At 35.9% G+C, this 27,230-nt stretch overlaps 2 protein-coding genes across 2 annotated transcripts; both read right to left on the minus strand.

Annotated features, from left to right (window-relative positions):
* Window positions 1-2,311: 2,311 nt before the first annotated feature.
* On the minus strand, window positions 2,312-18,665 carry LOC131962592 (interferon-induced protein 44-like). Its single transcript, XM_059327540.1, has 6 exons — window positions 18,463-18,665; window positions 4,041-4,236; window positions 3,277-3,426; window positions 2,840-3,011; window positions 2,624-2,724; window positions 2,312-2,473 (listed from the first exon to the last, which is right to left on the minus strand). The coding sequence occupies exons 1-6, from the start codon at window positions 18,663-18,665 to the stop codon at window positions 2,312-2,314; spliced, it is 984 nt and encodes a 327-aa protein (XP_059183523.1).
* Window positions 18,666-20,279: 1,614 nt separating this feature from the next.
* On the minus strand, window positions 20,280-27,111 carry LOC131962593 (interferon-induced protein 44-like). The gene is made up of 6 exons (XM_059327541.1): window positions 26,990-27,111; window positions 22,172-22,364; window positions 21,361-21,510; window positions 20,803-20,974; window positions 20,588-20,688; window positions 20,280-20,441 (listed from the first exon to the last, which is right to left on the minus strand). Exons 1-6 carry the CDS (start codon window positions 27,109-27,111, stop codon window positions 20,280-20,282), a joined length of 900 nt encoding a protein of 299 aa, XP_059183524.1.
* Between the last annotated feature and the right edge of the window lie 119 nt (window positions 27,112-27,230).

Here is a 27,230-nt window from a genome sequence, read left to right on the forward strand (position 1 = left end):
TAAAAGCTCTCAGAGGTCCTGTGAGTTCAGTGTAATTCTCAACCCATGCAGAACTATAACCCGTAATCCCCAGGAATTTCAACATTTCTCTGACTGTCCTGGGTCTTGGTGCTTTCCCTATGGCCTCCAAATGATGTCTCTGAGGAAGGGAATGGTTCGAGTGTTGGCGTGATTTATGAACATATATAAAGCACAATGGATCCCCGCGAAATTGAGTCCAAGCGCAGTGGCAAAAATATTGTTTCTTCATACAAATCAATAAAGTCATCACCATCACCCCAGTATTCATAAGCACAATCACCGTCTAATTTTTGTAAAACACTGCAACAGTTTTAACATAAACAACTCATATCCTGTTGGATTTATTCAAACATTGACTGAAATCATACTGTTTTTTTTAAATTAATAGACTTTTACCATTACCCACATATTAATCAAAAACAGATTAAATGAATGAACCACACAAAATCAATTTAAATTGTTCTTGGCAGTGATTATTCCCATGCTGACACTGCAAGACAGCCAAGAGGCCAGTCACAAATAGTTGAAATGACAATAAAGGTTTTGGCCAGCAGGAGGGTTTGTGAGCACATGAAGCCTCGACAAATTAACCTTTTTTTGAACCAATTGGATGGAAAGCTTCAAGGCTTCATGGGGCTTCATCTGGCCATCACAACTAAAAAGCAAACAAAATACAAATAAAGAAAGTCCATCTGTGGCGTACATGTGGTCCCAACACATACTTTTAAGCATTTCCATTTTAAATGTCAACTGTTTTAGTATTTTAAAAAACTCAGATTCATCTAGGATTGAAAACAACATTACTGTAATGGTTTCTGAATGAGCCACAACATGACTAGTAAGTCACGACTGAATGAGAGACAGTTACATTCACAGATCAAAACATGTAGATCAGAATCAAAGGAATGATGTAGAGCAACAAATAGTATAATAGGCTGTGACGATAGTCCCACAGGGACTACTGTTTCATTTTCACTTGTAAATGTCAATGACTTTGTGGCAAGACACAGCAGAATTCACTGCTTTATAATATGAGCCGTTCTCCTCTTAAAACAGGCCCATATGTTGTTTCTACAAGCAGCTTAATACACCTATATTTATGTTTATGTTTATTGTTAGGCTGTGACCAAATGGCCGCAATCATTTAAATAGAAGGAATGGTGGGAGCCAGGTAGTACATAAAATATATAAAATAAAAGTGACAAAGTCTACATCAACAGGAGGTCAGGGTGGATGGATGGGTCAAACAAACTTTAACCCAGGAGACCACTTTTTGAGACAAAATGTAACCAAACTTAACATTGCTACATGAATTAACATTAAGTATGTAAATGTGTTATGTTCTTTGTTACACAGAGTGTCTCATATTTACAAACAGAAGTAAACATTGTAAATTATTCCATAAATATATTTATAATATATTTCTGTTTATAATCTCTAACCTGTATGTTGTTGTCTGCTAGGCAGACACAGCGCAAAGTGTTCAAAGTTAAGAAGTAGAGAGACTAGAGAGAGGGACGAGCGTGAGAGAGAGAGAGGGAGAGAAACATGAGTGAGAGAAAGAGCAGAGTTACCGTCATTCTACAACTGGTCAAGGGCGCACACAGTAAATTGTTTCTTTTGTTATGTATTAATCTCTTGATCAAACTGTACCGAGTGGTTTGTGGTGTGAAACGTTAATTTGCACAATAGTTCATTTGCGTTACATTACTGTGTATGAGCCAGCTAGCTTGCATTAGACTGTTGACACATTACCACATGCTTCACTTTGTATGCTAGTTGTGCACTACATGAGAAGTTTGCTTTGTTCATAATTCACCTCAAGAGTTTGAATCTGACATTTAATTGGTTTAATAAGGTAACAGTGTTAATTCTTGCTTAGAAGTAATGTAGAGGTAATCAGAAAGTTTTACTGTAGCCTAATTGTGTTACATTTACTTTTGAATGATTGGAAAATCAGCTGTCTGTTATAAATATTCATTTAGATTTTTCATCTCCCCATTTTTAGTTTTCACGGTGTTCAATGAAGATGTCCATTTACATGTCCAGAAGAATAAATGCACTTTATTAACATCAGTATGAAGTGTGGACTCAACGACTGACCAGGAAGTAGTTACAAACATAATCAACATACTTATTTTACAAACATGATCTTTTCCTAATTTTAACCAAGTAGATTTGTTGGCTACATTGACCAAACACAACATTACAAATCAATTTATTTTTTTTAAGGAAGGTATTGTGTTTTAAAGCTTTGATCGTACACAGTCTTCTTCAGCAGAATGCAGGTCTACAGGTCGTTGAGGAAGTCTTCTCCAGATGTGATTATCTTTCTCAGTGCACTCAGTATCAGCACATCATTGTCATCATTCATGTTTCCATCTGAACCATAGTTCTTCACGAGGAAGATGGAGCTCTGTGGAAGACCCAGCAACAAGCTGAATGCATCAACCTGAGTTTTAAAGTAAAAGCATTTTCAGTTGATCAGTTATGGGGCGACCTGAGAAGATCTTTGTGCATAAAAACAGAAAATTGAAATTGGGAATCGAATTCCGACATAATTCTAAAAATGTTTTTAATAAATCACCAGTAAAAAAACTACCTGTTGCTTCAGGTACTTGCTCTTATAGGCATCCTTTATATTTCTGTTGGTTTTAGGACAGGCTTCATCCACTTTGGTGAGAATAGCCAGTTGGGGAATTCCTGTCAAGACACAAACCTAATCAGTATTATATGCTTTTATTTTGCTGATTATAAAAAGACAATGTGACACCATTATTCCACATAGAGTAATAACCACTGTGTTGTCTGCTCATACCCATGTCACTGGCTGCGTATCTGACTTCTCTCATCTTCTTCACAACTTCTTCACTTATTAAAGATACTGAGCCGACAGGAAGCACACAAACCAGAACGTGAACTTTGTCGTCCAGAGTGGGAGCTGACCTGTAACCTTTATCACCCTCCATCAGTTCCTGGCTGGGAGAGAACTAGAAAGCAACAGAAATACAGAAGAATTATATTTTTCTTACTTGTTAAAATAATAACCTGTACTAAATATAAATAGCATGGTGTAGTGTGGCAGTACTGCATCAGAAATGCAGCAATGCAAAGGCAGGCGAGAAGAAAACTGCTTACTGCAGCAGTAAGAGGAGGGAAATACATTAATTTCATTAGTTTAAACTTCAGAGATACACACAATACCCTGAATCCAAAGAGAAAACAGGGCACCTTTAAATGATGTCAGAGTTTTACCTTGTAACCGTCTTCCACATGTCCTTTCAGGGCCAGTTTGACGTCTTCCACAAGAACACCAGTGTTGGTATCTTTCTCAAAGCCCATGGTGTCATTGAAAACGAAAGAATAAAAGTCGTCTGGACCTTTATGGATTTTGTAGGTTTTGTACTGTAAAACAGAGGGCACAATTACTTACATCATCTTAGTAAATCCCTGATACAAAGACAACTCTTACAACAATAAATATCTAAAATCTTTGTGGTTTATGCATTCGGTGAGCAACTTTCACACAATGGGCCCCAGATTAAACCCTTGAATCTATTTCCTAGCTAAATTTTAACCCAGAGTTTAATGTGAATTAAAAAACAGTTCAGAGGGTTTACGAGGATTAGGATTGTATTTCTTTTTTTTTTAACTTCTTTTTATTTCCTTTTCTCCAGGTGCAGTCATACATTCAAAAATTCAAAGAAAATTCAAAGAAACAGCACAGGTGTACATGGGGTAGAGGTAGTCCATGGAATTTGGCATCCCAACAGTATCCAGACAGAGTCCGTACTAGGATTGTATTTCATACATTACTTGAATCTAATATAATTTCTACGTCCATTTAAGATACTCCAAATGCAGATTTTTTGTGTAACTGTAGATTATCATAGAAACTGAATAAACGTGGTCATCAATTCTTTCTGCTAAGTTTTAAGTTTTTAACTGCATGCAGTTCTTTAAGAATTTAAAGTTTTGCTGAATATTTTTGTCTGACAACAATCAACAGGTATTCATACCTTTTTGGTGAAGCTGCTCCCAGATGTTGCATCTGTCAAGGCTCGATCGGTAATTCTGCCTTGTAAGACACTATCCACAGAGTTGATGAAACTGGACTTGCCGGCACCGACTGGTCCATGAAGCAGAATCCTGAGATGTGTGGCTCCTTCTTTTGGTTGGTAGTTTTTCACAAAAGTGAGGTCTTCCTGCTCGTCCCTGTTACATGACAGAACAATATTAGATTAAAATACTGCATTAATATGATACTGAATTATATTATTGACTGCACAGTAGGAACAGTGGCCCTCATTTATCAAACGAGCGTATGTCAGAAAGTGAGCGTAAAGTGGGCGTACGATCATTTCTACAAGCCTCGGCATTTATCAATTTGGACGTGAGCGGACGGTACGATCAGATCTCACGTCTGCTCTCAGCTCGTGTACGCAAATTTGAGTCAGCGTGAAGTCCACACGTCTGAGTCGGAGAATTGATCTGAGACTATTGTATCGATGCCTGGAGCTGATAAAACTGATAAAACACACGCTCACACGAGCGTAGAAACGAGCGCAGATCTGAGTGTATATTTTGTCTTACGACAGGGTCCACGTGTGATTTATCAAACGATCGTATCTCTCCAATCACAGCGTAAGAATGATCGGCTGTTGATAAATGTGGTGGCTCGAAACAAGCGTCATTTAAATACCACGCCCTAATATATACCCGATTCAGATGGCTCGCCTTCAGAGTTTACGACACCGAAGGGCGCAATACGGCCAAAAGGAGGATTTTTTCACCCTCTAAAGTCAGCTTTATTAGCAAAGTGCACCGTTACAATTAACAAAAGGGGCAACATAGACATATAAAAGAAATACGCAGCGACGGAGGTTTATGAAATAAAAGTACTTATAGTTATAAACTCAAACAAGTTCAGTGAATATTTTACATTTGGAGCACGGACTTAGAAGTTTTCAGCTTTTTGGTTGAAGGAGGTAAACAATGTTTTAAAGTAAGTTTTAATTCTAAAAGAAGAGGAATTTCTCAGTCAGAAAGTGAAACGCTGACGTCCAACAGCTGCAACACAACAAACTAGTTTTGTTTGGCAGCATAAAAAGTGAAAAAGAAGGAAATCAGTGGTGCCGTCAGCAGAGTAGCGGACTATTAAACTCCCGGCGAGGTTTGAGTAATTACATCGTGATATATAAAGCCTAATAATCAATATACTATCCGAATATTGCTATTATTATGATGGAGATATTATTGACCTCTTTACATTTACTAATAATGATGTCCTATTCAGAGGAGCGTGTGGCAGCGCTGATTGGAAATGTTTCTATTCGGGCAGCACCCCTGGTGAAGGAGACGCTGACGCTCCGGTGTCGGAGCTGGATAATAATAATAATAATAATAATAATAATAATAATAATAACAACAGTAAACAGCAGAAGACAACAACATTTAATATCCTCGGCTGGTATTCTGTTTAAAGAATTTCACGATCGCAGGGTGTATTTATTTTTGGATTATGTTTTAATAATAAATTATGTAGTCTAAACATGTTTTGCTTTGTCACTATTAAAAATCAAAACACCACAGATTTTTATCAGCTCCAGGCATCGATACAATAGTCTCAGATCAATTCTCCCACTCAGACGTGTGGACTTCATGCTGACTCAAATTTGCGTACACGAGCTGAGAGCAGACGTGAGATCTGATCGTACCGTCCGCCTAGTCCAAATTGATAAATGCCGAGGCTTGCGTAGAAATCATCTTACGCCCACTTTATGCTCACTTTCTGACGTACGCTCGTTTGATAAATGAGGGCCATTGACTTTATGTGTGCTCATACTAACTTTGGTAGAGCCCTCCATGAGTGACTGAAAAGTGCTGAAGAACATATAACATATGTTAACATACAGTTATATGAAACTATATTTTAAAACCTCAACATGCATTTTTTTTCCACTTTGAACTTTTAAATATTTGGAACATCTCACAAGAAGGAGAAAGTGTGACAGGTCAAGATGTACTTACCTCCCATAGCTGTAAAGTAAAACATTTACATGTTAATATGCAGGAATTCATAGAATCTAAAGAAATTATGTTTTTATTTCCTTTTATTGCATTTAGTACATATGCACATTTACACTTACATTACATTTTTACATTTATTTTATATTTATTACATAAAAAAATGAGATGCTCAGATGCTGAAGGAGATTGTGGTGTTCTGAGGTTGAGGCATTAAAAGACTACACTCAGTGTTGGAAATTATTACAATTAATTGTTTTGTGTTATTCTATTCATCAATCAGAACTGTGTATTCACCCAGAGCATGGTAGAACACATAATGTCAAAGCGTACTAAATTTAAACAAAGGTTTTACTTCTAAGTTCAGTAAATATTCAAAAGACAAAAGATGGAGAGGGAAAAAGCTCTACACTGAACAAAATAATGAAAGAGACAGATATTAAATCAAACCAAGTTTAATCGTAACATTAATTGTCCTCCATAAGAGTAACTCACCTACACTAAATAATCACGAGGAGAATGCATTTAATTAAATTGATTTACTTTTAACTTGAACTGATTTGGATTTGGTACTGAACACAGAAATGATTACACTAGAATGAACAAATCACAATCACTATAGTATATTAATATTAATACCACATCTGAGGACAGCCATATTAGAAAATCCTTACCTGTTTATGTGGCTCTGGACAGAGTGACACTGCAATGTTGACAAAGAGAGAGGGTTTTTTATATCGTCTCTTCCTGCTTTCTTTTTTTTTTTTCCCCCATTTCCAAGCCACACCTTTCTTGATCACCAGATTTGACTTAGTTATGGGCTGGTTAGTGCTGATAAACGCCCATTCAATCATCTGTACTGGTGCTGATGTCTTTTTAATATTTAGTCAGTACTGCATTTTATTAGTGAAAATTATATGAATGATTTGAAATGTCAACATGTCAGCTCAAACATTAATTTAAGAAATCTGGGGAGCAATTTAAGCATATTACAAATATATTATCACATGTTAAAATCACATTTTGACTAGCTGAAAATGATTTACAGATATTTATAATTCATTCATAGAAATCAGTAATTCCTCTTTTACTTGTATGAAAAACATTTACAGAAATTTACATTTGATTTTACACATGTTAAACGTAATGATTGTAACAAGCAAAACATTGAATTCTGACAAGTTATAAAATAAGATATCTAAGATATAATTGTTATAATATCGCATGCCATTTTAACATTCAGGAGTGTTTAGAATAGTAAATCTTGTGACTCTTACTCACATTGGTCTTACACAGCAAGATAAATAATATAGTATAATATAGTATTTCCATTTGTGGGGGGACCCCCCTTAAACTTCATTAGGGACAAGTTTTTCTTTGTGTATGAACTGCTTTTACTTTAATTCCTGTGGCTTTGAATGTTAATACAATGTAATTTAATTTACTGTAATACGGTGGATGACTAAATCAGAGTGTTGCTGTTTTTATATATTTTATATATAATCCAGATTTACTAGATAGATTCACAATACAGCCCTGTATAGAGGTGAAACGGCATTAAAAATATATAGCACACTGAAAGAACTATAGGGGAAAACTGTTGTGCTGGGACTCTTCACCCATGAGCGTACTCCGGTTAGGGAATAAGGACACAGTTTGACGCTTAACTTCTTTATGTGAAACTTTCTCAGCAGCAGGTCAATACACACACACGTTGTTCAACACACGCTGATTCTAAGGACCCCCGAATGTAAACATAGTTGCCCTGTAAACTACCCGACTCAAAAACAGACTGAACTAAAAAGTGCCTGAATAAAATTATTAACCTGTTTAAATCAACAATATAAATATCATCAATTATATTTAACAAATTAACAGATTTATAGGGTGTATTTGCTAGTCACAAAGGGAATTTATAACAACACTATTCATGATCATTAGCACGTTTTGATGCTGTGTGGCGAGTAGTACACCAACATCCCCAGGGAAAACGAAGCATGAGATAATAAGTATCATGTAGAGTAGACAGTGTGCCTGCACCTATGGTGCTAATGGCACAGAATAAGTTTCTGCTCCAGTTTGCACCGTGCAACAAAGTCTGTAAAGACGTCCTCAGTCTTCCTTCCAAATTGATCAAGATAAAAGCAAGTAAATGTGTAATCTCTGTGTATATTACAAAGGTATTATTCAGTGTTTGCTGCTACAGTCAGAATTCCCTACTCCTGTAAACCACAGGTTTATTCCTCCATTGTATGAAGACTGCATGACTATAATGTGAAAATAGTTTCTCCTGTTTGTTTCCTTTGCAGTTTCATTCCATTCTGCACTACAAACTGAGGACTTGTTTCCATATCAGATTACAGTTGTACAATTACCAGTAGGCCTTGCACATTTATAACTTTATATTACCTGACCCTCTGGGAATGACAGCCTGAGTCTGCAACAGAAATTTCTGAATTTATGTACACAACAGTTCCAAAGATTAACGACTAATGTGTTCAAAATGTCACACAGCTATCACTCCTCACCACAACTTTCCTCTGACTGCTGGTCACTATAATGTCTCTCATTTTTATGCAAAATGTTTGATCTTTCAGATTTTTGAGACATTTCAGATTCATTTCCATATTTACCAAAACACAAGTAACAGACCAAATATTTTCCTGTTTTAAAATAAAGCTTTAATTACAAACATTATGTCAGTATCTTCACCAACTTAAAAACCCATGTACAGCATTTAGAAAACATTAAAACATTATAGGTTTGTTTTTCCTGGTAATGCAGTCAGAGAAGAAATTATTTTATCATAAACAAAGACTTTATGATGAGAAGTGATATGAGGAAATATACTTTGAGAAAAGTGGCATTTTAAAATAAAAACTACTGGAATTAAATAAAGCTTATGATAAGCTGAAGCATAAGGATTTCTGTTAACAAATTGCATATTAAAGACATTAGTGTGTAATGATTTATATGATTATTTGTTTTACAATGTCTTTCATTTTAATCATGCACACAACAAGCAAGCATCATTGTGTGAATCCTGGTATTGAACCGGATGTGTTATTGATAAAATAAATGGTAAAAAAGTTAGTAAATAGGAAAGTTAAGCAAAAAGGCATGTATTTAAACTTAATTTGATATAATGCTGATATACCTGTTACTGTGATTATCCTACAGGTAGACTGAGGGTCAAGTGATGGCACATTTATCCAGCTGTGGTCGTCTGCCCATTTAATACTGCTAGCACCAGGTGTTGGTCTTGCTCTTATTGTTGGGTTACATCTATTTATGTGTTCTTCTTTATGTGTGCAATATAAAGAACCCCATCTCTAAAAAGTGGACTTATGGACTATTTTATATCCTCAGATAAATCAATCAATTAAAACAGAATATTGGGTAGAATAGCAATATAAATAAAAATGTAAAAAGGCATTAAAACACATTCAGAGAGCCAATGCAACCAGCGTCACATCACAGTGACTAAACGTTTGAATGTTTTTATCCAGTCTATGGTTCAAACCTAGAGGATGGATGATAACACACACTTAGGATAGGGATTACCAACTGTCTCATTTCAATGCTGTCAATGACAAACAGCTTTTACCTTTACACAACAGCACCAATCTTTATCTTCTTTTATCTCTCGTTCTCCAAATGCTGGTTCAACTGGTTTCAGTTGTTTTCAGTGATTCACTTCAACTGACGTCTAATGTTCTTTTATTAGTATTCCAAATGTTTAAGCTGTGGATTTTCAGCCATAAAGATTGAAAGCAGCATTATTGCAAAGATTTCTGACTCAGTCACAAACTGACTACAGCACTAAGTCAAGACTGAATGAGGGAGCAGCTGCATCACAGATCAAAACATGTAGATCAGAATCTAAGGAATCATGTAGAGCAACAAATAGGCAGTCCTCCCACAGTGAGGATTGTTTCATTTTTTACTTGTAAATGACTTTGTGAAGAACTCATTGCTGTATAATATGAGACTGTCCTCTTAAAAACAGGCACATATGTTGTTTCTACAAGCAACCTAATACATCTGTATTTATTTTGTATTTATCGCTGGTGACCTCAAGTGGCCGCAGTGATTACAACAGCAGCAAAGTCTACATCAGCAGCAGGCCAGGGCGGATGGATGGGTCGAACAAACAAAGACTTTAACCCAGGAGACCATTGTTTATGTCACACTTGGAACCCAAAGTCAACTGACTTATTTAAACTTCATGTTCATTATGTAGTCATGTTGAGTATTTAAATATGCATTATTGATTAGCATGATTGATGTTAGGAAACATCAGAGAATAAAATATTTTATCATACACAAAGACTTTTTGGTGAGAAGTGATATGAGGAAATATACTTTAGGGAAAAAAGTGTTTTGAAATAAAATCTACTGGGATTAAATAAAACTCATGATAAGCTGAAGCAAAATATTTTATGATAACTAATTGCATATAAAAGACATTCGTATCTAATGATTATAACAAGGTAATCGACTACAATGTCTTTCATTTTAATCATGCACACAACAAGCAAGTATCATTGTGCTATTCCTGGTTTTGAACTGGATATGTTATTCATAAAATAAATAGTAAGAAAAGTTGGTAAATAGGAAATATTTTTTGGTTTAAAAGTTAAGCAAAAAGGCATGTATTTAAAGTTAATGTGATATAATGCTGAGATACCTAATACTATATGCAATAAACACTAGAGTGTATGCAAAATATGAATGAAAATGAGGATAAAAATTGCCAAAACAGGACCCTGGACAATGATTAAGCAGTATGAAGGTCTATAGGTAGTCTCCTCCAAATGTCATCATCAGTCTCAGTGCCTCAGTATTAGCGCATTAATATAAGGCCATGCAGCTTTAAATATTGAACATGCTTTGTGTCAGGGTGCTGAGGTATGGAACGCAGTTGTGGACTCGGGGTATCATAAAGTTATCCCAGAGGGATAACCACAAAAATCGGCAATATGAAAAGAAATTACAAGCTTTCAATAAAAGGGCTCGGATAGAGAGAAGGGAGAAACTAAACCACCACTGCCTGTGTTATCTACATTGATGTGTATTGTTTCTTTTGGGTCATGTGATCTTAAGAATCTTTTTACCTCTGAAGCCAGTCCACTCCAGGCATGTTGGCGCCAAGGGTGCGGTCAGGTCTGTCACGCATGAATTGCAGCCTGTCCTGTTACACTACTGTTATATTTGGAAATAAAGTCCCCTCCAGAATCCCCAGCTTTCACACACATGTTTTAGCATTTGTTGGCACGTCTGGGTCCAATGAAAAGCTGTAAAGGTGATGAGGTAATTTTCTGTTATTTTAACAATGCCTGAACTCTACAGACCACTTTGCATACTTGCCCACATACAGTATATAGCCCCGCCAGTAACTAAACTTGGTAAACATGCCACCAGTGATTATCCTACAGGTTGACTGAGGGTCAAGTGATGGCACATTTATCCAGCTGTGGTCGTCTGCCCACCATTTATTACTTCTGCACCAGTGATAGCCCCATGTTTTGGTCTTGCTCTAATTGTTGGGTTACATCTATTTATGTGATCTTCTTTATGTGTGCAATATATAAAGAACCCCATCTCTAAAATGTGGACTCATGGACTATTTTATATCCTCTACTGAGGAAAGATAAATAAATCAGTTAATCTGAACTCCCACATGCAAAAAAAATACAACAATAGCCAGAATAGCAGTATAAATTAAAATTGAAAAAGGCGTTAAAACACAACCAAAGAGCAAATGCAACCAGCGTCACGTCACAGTGACTACTATGGGTGTGCCATATCATGTTGTTCATGATAATACCAGCATATTTTTTATATGATCAAAAAAATGCATATCGTGACAATAGCAACATTCCTTCTTCTTGACCTAGTAACGCCAAGTCATTGCTTTCAAAATGTTCTGAAGTAAAGTACAAAAGCAACAAAATGTACCTAAAGTAACTCTGCAGTAAGCAGAATGACCCCACTAAGATATTAAGTTATATAGATTCTGAATATATTGTTACATAATTATATTTTATGTATTTCTGTAAGCAGCAGTTTACTGTCGTCAACATAGGGCTCATTATTAACTACTTAATATGCTTTATGTGGTTTAATTTATAAAAATGCTTAATCAAGTTGTTTATGTTAAGTCTTGATTTGAAAAGTAATGAAAGCTGGCTGCTAAATGAAGTGAAGTAAAAAAATACAATATTTGCCTTTAAATGTAGTGAAGTAGAAGTATAAAGTTACATGAAGCAAATACGCAAGTTAAGTAGATGTACCTCAAAAATTTGCTTAGTTGTAACTAAGCAAATTTTTCCACCACCATTCTAATACTTCCATTTTGCACTGAAGAGTCAAGAGTATTTTTCTTCTATTTGGCAACTGTTGAGATCAACAATTCACACTATTTAGATTTATGGTGATATATGATTTTTATTTTGTTTTATAATGTTTAGTCATACAAAAAAAAAAATTCTATATATTTTTATATATTTTGTCGTCATTTTATCGTCATGACTATTGTCATTGCAAAAATACCCTGAAATATTGTGATATTCTTTTAGTGTCATATTGCCCACCCCTAGTAACTACACATTGTTTTTATTCAGTCTAAGGGTCAAACCTAGGGAGTGGATGACAACACTCACGTTCAGGATAACCAACTGTCTCAATACTTAAAAATGCTTCTTTTATCTCTCCTTCTCCAAATGCCGGTTCAACTGGTTTCAGTTGTTTTCAGTGATTCACTTTAGCTGTTGTCTTAGGTTCTTTTAATGCTAATACTTCAGCTTACATATACTTAAGCAATACATTTTAAATGTCAAATGTTTTAGTATTTCAAATGTTTAAGCTGTGGATTTTCAGCAATAAAGATTGAAAGCAGCATTATTGCATATATAAGATTTCTGACTCAGTCACAAAATGACTACAGCACTAAGTCAAGACTGAATGAGGGAGCAGCTGCATTCACGGATCAAAACATGTAGATCAGAATCTAAGGAATCATGTAGAGCAACAAATACTAAAATAGGCAGTCCTCCCACATTGAGGATTGTTTCATTTTTACTCACAAATGACTTTGTGAAGAACTCACTGCTGTATAATATGATAATTTCCTCTTAAAAACAGGCCAATATGTTGTTTCTACAAAGAGCTTAATATATTATTATTCATATTTATTGCAGTGTGGCGACCTCAAGTGGCCGCAGTGATTACAACAGCAGCTAAGTCTACATCAGCAGCAGGTCAGGGTGGATGGATGGGTCAAACAAAATGTTTGTGTCACGTGTGGAACCAAAAGTCAACTGAATGAACATTACGTTTTTTAAATATGTAATGTTTTATCAAATCAAATCAAAATTACTTTATTTATCCTCGAGGGTAAATTCAGTTAGTCTGGTAGAATCTCTGTTAGAATGAGACAGCCTGATGGCTGTAGGAGAGAAGGATCTTTTGTATCTCTCCGTCCTGCAACGGAGAAAGAAAAGTTAATAGCTGTCTAACTTCTGGTTTTATGCGCAGTGCTTACATGTGATTGCTTCCATCAGTTAATCTAACAAGCTGTACTAGTTTATTTAACAATGCCGTGGGAGTGCTATAAAAAATAAACATTATTAATCAAAATGGCAGGCTGTTGCTACACCCTCAAACTATAAATTTCGGGTTGAATAGCTCTAAGATGCACAACTAACTCTTACAAAGAGCCTCATCAATACCTCCACAGTGGAAATGTTGGCAGTGTATTAACACATAACATCGAGGATCTGATATTATTGTAGGCTGGCGTCCAGGGATGGAGCTTATAACTGACTCAGTTGTTAAAATTAAATGGTTGAAAAACATTAACTTCAGACACCAAGATAAATACTATTTTGAAAAAAATCCATATCAGTTTAACCCTTGTGTATCCTTCTGTCGACTATACACCTGTAGTCCTCAGGGGTCAAAAAGGACCCCTTGACATTAGACTGGTTTTAGGACAAAAATTATTACCAACTTTTTTTTTTCACCTTTTAAGGCAACTCATGACCAACACATTGATATATCATTTTCATATTTTTTCATTATTAGTGGTCAATTTTGGTCAAATATACAATATTATGCCTAATTTTAAGAGAAAAAAATAAAAATAAAACCTGAATATTTTTTTCAATAGTGATAGCGGAAAAAACATTTCTTGATGGGAATGCACGGAGTAGGTTATGTCAACTTTTAGTGAAACTTATGTTTTGAAAACGTTGTTCATTTTTAGATGACAGCAAAAAAAGTTTTAAAAAATCACACCTGTGGTCAAAACCTGTGACATTAGACTGGTTTCCGGACATGTAGAAAAAAATGATTAACAGCTTTTTTATTCAACTTTTACGGCAACTCAAGACCAACACATTGATATATAATTTTCATTTTTTTTAGTTTTAGTCAAATATACAAAATTAGGGCCTAATTTTCAAGTTTGACTATGGGTGCATGCATGTGTGTATGCATTTGTGCTTGTGAGTGTGTGTTTGTGCATCCAGAACCCAACTGAGGAAGACAGCGAGCAAGAAGAGGTTGAGGTCAAAACGTATATTTGCACATATTGTCCATTATGTATATAGACACATGCACACACTCACAAACACATACACACAAACACAAACACACACACACACACACACACACACACACACACACACACACACACACACACACACACACACACACAGGTACATATCTTCTCACAAAGGTTTACAAACACACACTCACAAGCACAAATGTGGCACACAGTTAAACTTGAAAATGAGGCCTTAACTTTGTATATTTGACTACAATTGACCAATAATAATGAAAAAAATATGAAAATTAAATATCAATGCGTTGGTCATGAGTTGCCTTAAAAGGTGAAAAAAAAGTTGGTAATACATTTTTTCTACATGTCCTAAAACCAGTCTAATGGGGTCCTTTTTTTTACTTTTGATGACATCCAAAAATGAACAATGCTTTCAAAACATAACTTTCACGAAAAGTTGACATAACCTACTCTGTACATTCCCATCAGGAAATTATTATTTCACTATAAGTATTGAAAAAAAACCCAGGTTACTTTTTTTCTCTTGAAATGAGGCCTAATTTTGTATATTTGACTAAAATTGACCAATAATAATGAAAAAACTAGAAAATTTCCTCTGGGGAAATTCTGAAAGGGCCACGGGGGCTACTGCCGGTGTGTGTACACTATGAGTGTGCGCGTTCACATGCGCATGTGTGTTTGCGTGCGTGCGTGTACAGGCTGTCAGAGTAGATGAAATTGGGATGTTGTTCTTGTAGTAGTCTGACTTCTTGATTGATGGAGGTAGGAATGGAAGATCCGAGAGTAGGGTGGTTTTACAGTGGTTTTGTTTTATGTTTAGCCATGAGTTGTTGTAGTTTTCTTTTTTAATCCATTTAAATAAATATTGCAGTTGATTTGCCAGAAAGTATATGAAAAAGTTTGGTGCATCAAGACTGCCGTGTGATTTTGTATTCTGTAATGTTGATACTGAGATTCTTGCTTTCTTGTTTTTCCAGTAAAATTGAGTTGTTAAAGTGTTAAGTGTCTGAAACCATTTATCAGTGGGTGTAATGGAGAGTAGTGAAAAAAGGTAATTAATCTGAGGTAGGGTTTTCATTTTGACTGTTGCGATACGTCCAGTGAGAGTGAGTGGTAAATTAACGGTTGAGATCATCTTCTATGTTTTTTAGTAGTGGGGTGTAATTGAGGTTAAACAGTTCTGACAGCCTGGCGGAGATATTAATACCTAAGTATTTAATGGTACCAGTGTGAAGTGACAGAGTGTGGTCTTGGGCTGCAGGGTCCCACGCGTCATCGGAGAGAGGTAAGAGAGTGGATTTGTCCCAGTTTATAGTATGTGATGAGATGGAAGAGAAGGTTGTAATGATATCAAATGTTGCTCGTAGAGATTTGTGAGGGTTCTGAAGGTATAGTAATAAATCATCTGCATAAAGGCTAATTTTGTGTTCTGTTCCATTGTCCTGGATTCCTTTGATTTTATTGTTTTGACGTATTGCTGCTGCAAGAGGTTCGATGAATATTGCAAATAAGGATGGAGAGCGAGGGCATCCTTGCCTGGTTCCCTGGTGAAGTGTGAAACTTGGGGATGTGATTCCATTTGTGGTTATTGTGGCTCTAGGTGAAGTGTACAGTGTTCTTATCCAATGGATGAACAACTCCCCAAAACCAAATCTGCAGAGTGTGCTGAATAAAAAAGACCAGTTCGATTCTTTTTCTGTGTCTAGTGATATGATTATGGCTTTATTGTGTGAGTTTTGTGATATGTTAATTAGATTGAAGAGTCTACGGATATTGTCTGAACTGTGTTGATTTTTAATGAAGCCTGTTTGATCGGGGTGGATAATTAGTGAAGTGACTGCTTCTATTCTTGTTGCAAGTGTTTTTGTCATGATTTTTAAGTCTGTATTAATAAGTGAGAGAGGGCGATAGCTTGCAGGATGGGATGGATCTTTATTTGGTTTTAAAAGAAGTGTCATTGTAGCTGTATTCATGTGGGTGGGTATAGTGGAGGTAGTTTTGATTTCTATGGTTACTCTGAGAAATAGGGGTGATAGTATGTTCCAGAAATGTTTGTAAAATTCTGCAGGGAGTCCATCCGGTCCAGGTGATTTATTGTTTGGCATTTTATTTAGTGCTTTGTATAATTCTTCTAAAGTGATTGGTGCATCTAAGATGTTGATTAGTTCTGTCGGGAGGGTTGGAAGGTCCAGTTTATTTAGAAAGGTATCTATTTCTGATTGGTCAGGTTCGTGATTTGAAGTGTAGAGGTTGCTGTAAAATTGATGAAAGGCGTTATTTATTTCCTGTGGGTTGTGTGTGATTGTTCCTGCTGCGGTGGTTATGGATGGAATAAGTGCTCTTTCTTTTTTATGTTGCAATAAATTAGCCAGATATTTACTTGATTTGTTATTGTACTGAATTTTTTTTATTTAAGTTGATGTATAAGGAATTGTGTTTTTTTGTGTATGATGGTATCTAGTTCTGTTTTGTAGTGGGTTATTTCCTGTTGTATTTCTTCACTTGGATTATTGTTAAATTGGAGGGTTAGCTGATTGATTTTAGTCTCTAATTTTGTTTCCTGTTTAAGCTGCTGTTTTTTTTTTTTTTGTATATGATTATTCCAGTTAAGACTGTTTTTCCTGTTTCCCATAGAAGTGATGGTGAGATTTCTGGGGAGTTGTTCATCTCCAAGAAGGATGCCCACTCTCTCTTGATTAATGGGGTGAACTCTGGGTCTTGTAATAGTGATGTATTGAAGCTGATGTTGAGTTTTATAGATAGAGAGACTGGAGCATGATCACTGATTATGATGGGATGTATTTTATTTTCTTGGATATGTTGGGTGAATGATTTACTAACTAGGAAATAATCGATTCTGGAAGAGGACTGGTGAAGGGGGGAAAAATATGAATATTCTCTAGATGTTCCTCATTCTCCAAAGTCCAAAGTCAGTCATATATTGTTTTATTGTTTCAGTGGAGTGCCAGATTCTTGCATTACCAGGGGTGCTAGAACGGTCGATTGTGGGATTAAGCACTGTATTAAAAACTCCTGTTATTATGGTATTTGTTGAGTTGCATATTAGGGGGAAAAAATATGGAAGAAAGATGGGTTGTCTGTGTTGGGGCCATAAAAGTTAGCAAATGTAAATTGTGTTTGGTTAATGGATGCATTAATAATAATAAATATACCCACTGGATCAACAATGGATGAGTTATGGATGAAAGGAATGTTTTTATTGACCAAGGTTGAAACGCCTCGTTGTTTGCTGTTGAGTGTTAGCTAGTTTTAAATGAAGAGAGAAAGAGAAGAAGGTGGAGGAGGGGCGGGGGGGGACATGTTTGGGATAATGAACATAACGCACAATTCTGGACATAAAAGTGATTGGTGAGAACGAGAAACATAAATAATAACAATAACAATAACATATAAACACAAGAGATGAAGGAGCCATGTTAACAGTTTTTCAGCAAGAGGAGTTGGGTGTGAGGCTGTCATGGTTTTGTTTGAATTACCTTGATGTTGAGTCCGTTTGAGTCTGTTCGTTCAGAAGAGCCATGGTGTGATTTCGGAGCTGCGAAATAATTGTCCATCGACATACAGTTTGTCCACAATTAGAGATGAGCGTTTGTTGTTCTGTCTGTTTTCTTTGAAGATTGGGTAGAGTATTTTAGGTATTTTAGGTATTTTAGGTATTTGTTTATTTCCTTTTCTCATCCACACTCAACAGCAAACAACGAGGCGTTTCAATCTTGGTCAATAAAAACATTCCATTCATCCATAACTCATCCATTGTTCATCCAGAGGGTAGATTTATTATTATTAATGCATCATTTAGTCCGTACGGTTTTCCTTTGAGTTCCTTTCCTTTGCTTTTCACCACTCCTTTGTTGGATGGTCTGCCGAGACGGTGAACTCTGTGGAAAGTGATTTTGTTGATGGTGTCGGGTGATAGATTGAGGTGTGCAGCCATGAATGTTTTGATGTTGGTGTCCGGGTCGTCGGGAGTTTGTTCAGGGATGCCGGAGAAAATCAAGTTTTCACGCATGGAGCGGGTTTGTAAGTCCAGAACAGTTTCTTTCAGTAGTTTGTTTTCTTTGCTAACGGTGTGCATTTGTTCATTGATCATCATTTAACAACAATTAACAATCATTTATTTCATTGTGTAGTGGAATGAGTAAGTCTAGTTTTTTTTATTGATGCTTGCAAGGATACTAACTTCGATGGTGGTCGTCTGTGTCCGTTGATGAGTCTGAGAGCCGATTTTGTTTGCTGGGGTTTGGGGTGGATCTTGGGTGGATCCCATTCACTTCGATGCAAAATTTTGCATCGTCCCGCAACTAGTTTTATATATATATATATATATATATATATATATATATATATATATATGTATAAAACTAGTCGCGGGACGAAATTGTGTCCGAAAGAGGAAGAAGAAAAAATCCACAGTATAACAATAGCACTGGTCCCTATAGCTATTGCTGTAGGGGCCAGTGCTTGGTGCGATTGCCCTGTGGCCCTAAATATGAAAATGATATATCAATGTGTTGGTCATGAGTTGCCTTAAAAGGTGAAAAAAAAAGTTGGCAATAATTTTTTTCTACATGTCCTAAAACCAGTCTAATGTCATGGGGTCCTTTTTGACCCCTGAGGACCATGGGTGCTATAAAAATTTATAAAACACGTCTAAAATAAAATGTCTGAAGAAAGTTGAAATGTATATTATCTATAAAGGATGCAGAGGGGCACATGTGCTGAAAATTTCAAACAATTTTATGAAAGTTAACCTATATTAATCGTATTTTGAAAATTATTTGGGGTCAAAAAGGAGCCCAAGAGTATAGGAGGTTTAAGTGTATGCCATATTCATAACATCTCCTTGCTGTAATAAAGCTTTCTGGCGGGGCACTGAGGCCATTATCTATACTAAAAACACAAATTTACCACAAAGAACACAGAAGTTGCAGATGAATCTCTGCCTCGAACAGTTAGTTTGTTTTAACTTTTTCCTAACGGTTTGAAATCACATGAAGTCAAACCATAACAATTCACTTATGATATTGATTTTATTAGATTGTTCTATTATCAAATACATTCGGCTGCTGCCACCATCCACAACAGTACACTGTTAAGCTTCTATGTTGATAACGTTACTCCTGCCAGCTTCTCCAGTAGGTAATACACTAACTGACTATGGATAATAGATACCTCATACAACCACACTGCAACTATCCCTCAGTATATCAGTTTAAAAAACTAACTCATTGGAAGAAGTAACACAAGTAATTGTATTTACAGTAGAGCCCCAAAAATAAAGTGGATGCAATCTATGTGGTATCGTATGTTAAACTTGTGCCAACAAAGTGAAAGTGTTTGCTTTCTTAAATAAAAACTGAAACCACAGTAGATGTTGTATTTGTAACCTTGTTAAAGCATAATAAGTTTATTTTCCTTCCAAAGACTTTGTGACAAGTATACATATATAATATAAAACTACAATATATGAATAATATGCTTGATTATATATTTATATATTTTTTTAAAGAATAAATGGAAATAAGCATCTTCCACGTTACCATTAACATGTTTTTTAAAGGAAACATTTGATCACTTCTTTTTTTTTCGGAGCTTACACAGTCTTCTTCAGCAGAATGCAGGTCTACAGGTCGTTGAGGAAGTCTTCTCCAGATGTGATCATCTTTCTCAGTGCGCTCAGTATCAGCACATCATTGTCATCATTCATGTTTCCATCTGAACCATAGTTCTTCACGAGGAAGATGGAGCTCTGTGGAATACCCAGCAACAAGCTGAATGTGTCGACCTGAGTTTTAAAGTAAAAGCATTTTCAGTTGATCAGTTATTAAATGGGCAAACATGTGCATTAAAACGAAAACTATTATTGGAAAATTAATTTATTCATTATAATTCTAAAAATGCTTTTAAAAAAATCACCAGTAAAAAATCTACCTGTTGCTTCAGGTACTGGCTCTTATAGACATTTTTTATATTTCTGTTGGTTTTAGGACAGGCTTTATCCACTCTGGTGAGAATAGCCAGTTGGGGAATTCCTGTCAAGACACAAACCTAATCAGTATTATATGCTTTTATTTTGCTGCTCATGAAAAACAATATGACACTTTTATTCCAAAAAGAGTAATAACCACTGTGATGTCTGCTCATACCCATGTCTCTGGCTGCGAGTCTGACTTCTGTCATCTTCTTCACAACTTCTTCACTTATTAAAGATACTGAGCCGACAGGAAGCACAAAGACCAGAACATGAACTTTGTCGTCCAGAGTGGGAGATGACCTGTAACCTTTATCACCCTCCATCAGTTTCTGGATGGGAGAGAACTAGAAAGCAACAGAAATACAGAAGAATTATGTTTTGTTTTGTTTTTTAAAAAACAATACCTTGTATTTTATGAAAGGGAAAATTTGTTAAATGAAAATTGCAAAAACATTTTTTTAAATAAATGAAAAAACTAGAAAACTAGAAGGTTCCCTGCAGACTTTCTGACGTGTAATAATAGTTTCTAAATAGTGTGGCGTAGTGTCTATAGGTGGCAGTACTGCATCAGAAATGCAGCAATGCAAAGGCAGGAGAGAAGAAAACTGCTTACTGCAGCAGTAAGAGGAGGGAAATACATTAATTTCATTAGTTTATACATCAGAGATACACACAATATCCTGAATCCAGAAAGAAATCAGGGCACCTTTAAATGATGTCAGAGTTTTACCTTGTAACCGTCTTCCACATGTCCTTTCAGGGCCAGTTTGACGTCTCCAACAAGAACACCAGTGTTGGCGTTGTTCTCAAAGCCCATGGTGTCATTGAAAACGAAAGAATAAAAGTCGTCTGGACCTTTACGGATTTTGTACGTTTTGTACTGTAAAACAGAGGGCACAATTACTTACATCATCTTAATAAATCCCAGATACAAAGACAACTCTTACACCAAAAAATATCTACAATCTTCAACCACTCAATTTTCATTCAGCGATTGAACCCTAATAAACAGATATGCAGATTTGTCCGGTGTATTGATTATGGATGTATGAGACTAAGCTGCATGTTTATCAACAGAACAACACAGAAGTAAGCGGGAACCTAAAAAACCTTTTGATTTATTCACTCAGTGAGCAACTTTTACACAATGGGCTCCATCTTTCAGTCAGTTATCCACTTCTTAAAATTCATCAATGGTGGCATCAGATTAAACCCCAGAATCTAATTCCTAGCTACACTTTAATCCAGAGTTTAATGTAAACCTGAAAATAAATACATAAATAAATAAATAAGATCGGAGGGTTCAGAGGGTTTACTGACATACTAGAGTTGAGTATAATGTTATTAGATACTCCTAATGCAGAACAGATTTGTTTGACTGTAGATTATCATAGAAACTGCATAAATGTGGTTTTCAATCCATTTTGCCATTTTGCTTAAGGTTTTGATGAGTTTTTAACTGCATGCAGTTCTTTAAAAATTAAAAAAAATCAAGATTTGCTGAATATTTTTGTCTGACAACAATCAACAGGTAGTCATACTTCTTGCCTGAAGCTGCTCCCAGATGTTTCATCTGTCAAGGCTCGACCGGTATTTCTGCCTTGTAAGACACTGTCCACAGAGTTGATGAAACTGGACTTGCCGGCACCGACTGGTCCATATAGCAGAATCCTGAGATGTTTGACTCCTTTTGGTTGGTAGTCTTTCACAAAAGTGAGGTCTTCCTGCTCGTCCCTGTTACATGACAGAACAATATTAGATTAAAATACTGCATTAATATGATACTGAATTGTATTATTGACTGCACAGTAGGAACATTGTGATTGAGGCCACAGTGGCACCACACTGACTTTATGTGTGCTCATACTCACTCTGGTAGAGCCCTCCATGGGTGACTGACAAATGCTGATGAAAATATAACATACAATTATATGAAACTATATTTTAAAACTTCAACATAATGCATTATTTTTCCATGAAATGCAGTTATTGGTAAATTTTAACTTTTACAACATCCGAAACATCCTTGAGTAGAAGATTGAGGTTGAGACTGGCCTCCTCCCATAGCTGTAATAGGACATTTACATGTTAATGTGCAGGAATTTATAGAATCTGAAGAATTTATGTTACCTCATTTTTATTACCTAAAATCCAATGTTAACATCAGTTGGAGATTCTGATCTTAGTGGTAAACAGAGAATGTGTATTTTCTTATATTGCATTTAGTACATTATGCACATTTTTTTTTCCACAATATTTTTATTTTATTTTCAGTTTATAACACTTTGACATACAGCTTTTACATTCATGTATCATCATTCAACTTCCATATTTTCAAATAGCTGCATTTACATAGACAGAAAAATGAAAAACAAACAAAAAATAACACTTCGAACAGGTTTGCTCCTCCTGTTAAAGAAAATGGTAATCTATATACAATTGAGTATCGTTAGTAATTGATTATGCACATTTAATCTTAAATGTGGTGTTCAGAGAATTGGGCATTAAAGAGCTACACTATTACTTGTTTTGTGTAATTCTATCCATTGTCAGGAATTTATAGACCCAGAGCATGGTATAACAACACATAAATTGTTATGTCTAAGGATACTAAATTTAAAGAGAAGTCAAGACGTGTTACTTCTTAGTTCAGTAAATATTCAAAAGAAAAACATTAATTGTCCTCAATAACAGTAACTCCACTCTGCTAAATATTCACGAGGAGAATGTATATTATTTAAAGGATTTACTTTTATTTGAACTGATCTGGATTTGACACTGAACACAAAAATTATAACACTAAACTGAATAAATAACAATCACTATAGTATATTAATATTAATACCACATCTGAGGACAGCCATAATAGAAAATCCTTACCTGTTTATGTGGCTCTGGACAGAGTGACACTGCAATGTTGACAAGGAAAGAGGGTTTTTATATCTTCTCTTCCTGCTTTAAGTTTCTTTTTTTCCATTTCCAAGCCACACCTTTCTTGATCACCAGATTTGACTTAGGTATGTTAGGCTCAGTTAGGCTGATAAGCGCTGGTAAACACCCATTCAATAGTGGAAATTATATTTTGAAATGTCAACATGTCAGCTAAGTCATTAAAAGAAATATATAGAGCAATTTTAGCATGTTACAAATATATTTTCACATGTTAAAATCACATTTTGACTAGCTGAAAGTGATTTACAGATATTCATTTATTTATAGAAATCAGTAATTCCCCTTTCACTAGTAAGAATAACGATTACAGAAATATAGGGCCCAAGCACACAGTTCGAGGATCCTATTGAAATTGATCCGTTTATAATTATTTTTCCGGTTAATGAATCGCACACACTTTATCACATTCAAAAACTCACCATAATTACGACATATGTGTCGTAATGGGTGGTACTGATGCCCAACCTATTCTGCCGTTTAGGTTGATAATTTGTTGGTCCCTATGAGGCCAATGACAATGTGTTTGAAAACAGGCATGTGCTGCAAATGTAAAAGTGGTCCGCTAACTCAGTCACTCACTCACATACAGACCCATCTGTAGGGCTGACTCCTCCGGCAGTCAGCAAAAAAAGGTGATGCACCCTCTTTAGTATTTTATCCCATCCCAAGAAACCTTTATTTAACATTTAAAATATATAGATATTTTTTCAAATCTTACCTCCGAGGTAAGAACCTAGTAGTTGTTAATGGCATATTTATCCAGCTGTGGTCGTCTGCCCACCATTTAATACTGCTGCACCAGTGATAGCACCATGTTTTGGTCTTGCTCTTATTGTTAGGTTACATCTATTTATGTGTTCTTCTTTATGTGTGCAATAAAAAGAACCCCATGTCTAAAAAGTACACTATGATGAGATTCTTCAGAGATTTCAAACGATGCCCTTTAACCTCGAAATGTGTGTGTGTGTGTGTGTGTGTGTGTGTGAGAGAGAAACATGTATGTGGAGGAGTGTGCGCGCATACGCGTGCATTTGTGTGTGTGTGTGTGTGTGTGTAGCGAAAATCGCATAAAATTACCTGTGTGTGTGTGTGTGTAATTAAAATCACATAAAATTACCTGTGTGTGTGCGTGTTTGAAGCAGGTGTATGAATGTGTGAGGAGTGTGCGCACTTACGCGCATGTGTGTGTGTGTGTGTGTGTGTGTGTATCTGTAACTGTAATCACATCAAAGATCAAAGGCAATCAGATCAAAGCAATCAACAGAATTAACTGATACCTGTTAAAGTTCCGAAAGAGTGACAGCAGCCAGAGGTGGACTGGAATTTCTGGCCTCGATCAGAAAGCATTTTTGGCAAAACCATAATACCTATCATTGATTCAACTTCACTTTGAGAGTCCTGAGTTCTTCCTGAACGTCTACATATGTTGTTTTTTTTCAGAAAAATGAAAAAATAGCTTTGTTAGAGCGATCTAAAAAAACTGTTCCATATCCCTTTTTCAAATATCTCCCTGCGTTTTTAATATGGGACCCAATGAGGCTGTTGGTGGTGTTGGCACGAACATTCCGTGCAATACACACCCATTATAATCTCAGAATTTCTCCAAAAATTATCATGGTCATTGAACAGGGATTGATAAAAAACTATATGACCTATCGAAACGTGGATTAATACACCGATACACAAGACTTGTGTCTACTGTTTAAAGTTTAAATGGAGTCTCTAGGTGAAATTATGCCGGAGAAGTAGACGTATAAAAATATCCAATGATTGTTCTTTTTCGCTCATTTTTGTCGGCCGTCCCATTCATTTCAATGCAAAATTTTGAGCAGTTTTTCGCGACTTACGTTGCTGTATGGGACCAGTGCTCGGTGCGATTGCCCCGAGGCCCTAATAAAAATGTAAAAAGGCATTAAAACACAATCAGAGAGCCAATGCAACCAGCGTCATGTCACAGTGACTTACACATTGTTTTTATACAGTCTATGGTTCAGACCTAGAGGATGGATGACAACACACACTTTCAGGATAACCAACTCTCATTACTTAAAATGCTTTCAATGCTGTCAATGACAAACAGCTTTTACCTTTACACAACAGCACCAATCTTTATCTTCTTTTATCTCTCCTTCTCCAAATGCTGGTTCAACTGGTTTCAGTTGTTTTCAGTGATTCACTTCAACTGACGTCTTATGTTCTTTTAATGCTAATACTTCAGCTTACATATACTTGAATAGAAATTTCTGTTTTTTAAGCATTTCCATTTTAAATGTCAAATGTTTTAGTATTTCAAATGTTTAAGCTGTGGATTTTCAGCCATAAAGATTGAAAGCAGTATTATTGCAAAGATTTCTGACTCAGCCACGAAATGACTACAGCACTAAGTCAAGACTGAATGAGGGAGCAGCTGCATTCACTGATCAAAACATGTAGATCACAATCAAAGAAATGATGTAGAGCAACAAATACTAAAATGGGCTGCCCTCCCACATTGAGGATTGTTTCATTTTTACTTGTAAATGACTTTGTGAAGAACTCACTGCTGTATGAGACTGTCCTCTTAAAAACAGACACATATGTTGTTTCTACAAACAGCTTATTACAACTATATTCATGTTTATTGCTGTGTGGCGACCTCAAGTGGCTGCAGTGATTACAACAGCAGCAAAGTCTACATCAGCAGCAGGTCAGGGTGGATGGATGGGTCAAACAAACAAAGACTTTTTCAGGAGACCATTGTTTATGTCACACTTGGAACCAAGTAGCTTTATTGCCTACATTAACCAAACACAACATAACAAATTCAAATTAAGCATGTGTTCAAAACTGCTGCTGTTACATTAGGGTACAAGGATGTTTTAATCTCCTTTAGGGTGGGGTGCTAATTCAGGAAATGCTCCCGATTCCCAAAAATATGGGATATTGTCGAAAACATACTAAAAATAATGTGATAATTTGCCAATCTTTTGTGACATATATTCAATTGAAAACAAATACAATATATTGTTTTTTAAAACTGAAAAACTTTTGTCGTTTTGTCTCTGACTTCTGAATTTCATGAATTCTCATGACTTCAAACTTGGTCAGTACCATCAAAAGGCCTTTGGGATCAAAAGTTATTAAAAGCTTGGCAGACCGTCACACTATGTGGGTGTGTCATGGTGGCAAAATATAGCGTTTTTCCATAAAACACGAGATTGTTATAACTTTGCCATACTTTGTACGATCTGGTCCAAACTTTTCATGCTTCATAAGAGTCCAGTTCTGAACACTTCTATATAACAATATATCATAAAGCCCCGCCCCTTATGCTTTAACCACTCCCCTTTCATAAAATGTCCATGTTACATACTTTAACAAACTCCTCCTACAGATTTAACCCGATCAACTTTAAACTTGGTCAGTACCTGGCCACGCCCCTTTTTGTAACCCGTGGACTGTATGTTGTTGGTTCTATTGGGAGGTGCCGGACAATCGGTGGACCCAGCATGGTCGGCTTCCCCGACGGCTCAACTCCGCTTGGGCCCATTTATCGCTGCTTGCAGCTTTAATTTTCCTTAAATTTAATCAGAGATTTTTTTTTTTTATCACAAAGACTTTGTCATGAGAAGGATACATATATATTGTAATGAAGCAGGGTATGATGAA

Source organism: Centropristis striata, chromosome 24 (assembly GCF_030273125.1).
Source record: "Centropristis striata isolate RG_2023a ecotype Rhode Island chromosome 24, C.striata_1.0, whole genome shotgun sequence".
NCBI lineage: Eukaryota > Metazoa > Chordata > Actinopteri > Perciformes > Serranidae > Centropristis > Centropristis striata.

What these genes read in the sequence shown, in the direction of transcription:
- LOC131962592 (XM_059327540.1), bottom strand. Translation starts at nt 18,665, where the DNA reads ATGCGTGAAAACTTGATTTTCTCCGGCATCCCTGAACAAACTCCCGAC. An exon ending in GGAGCAGCTTCACCAAAAAG is followed by an intron (nt 3,427 to 4,040) that starts GTATGAATACCT and finishes TCTGTTTTACAG; the next exon opens with TACAAAACCTACAAAATCCA. An exon ending in GCAAGTACCTGAAGCAACAG is followed by an intron (nt 2,474 to 2,623) that starts GTAGTTTTTTTA and finishes TTTAAAACTCAG; the next exon opens with GTTGATGCATTCAGCTTGTT.
- LOC131962593 (XM_059327541.1), bottom strand. Translation starts at nt 27,111, where the DNA reads ATGGGCCCAAGCGGAGTTGAGCCGTCGGGGAAGCCGACCATGCTGGGT. An exon ending in ATGTGGAAGACGGTTACAAG is followed by an intron (nt 20,975 to 21,360) that starts GTAAAACTCTGA and finishes GTTGCTTTCTAG; the next exon opens with TTCTCTCCCATCCAGAAACT. An exon ending in GCCAGTACCTGAAGCAACAG is followed by an intron (nt 20,442 to 20,587) that starts GTAGATTTTTTA and finishes TTTAAAACTCAG; the next exon opens with GTCGACACATTCAGCTTGTT.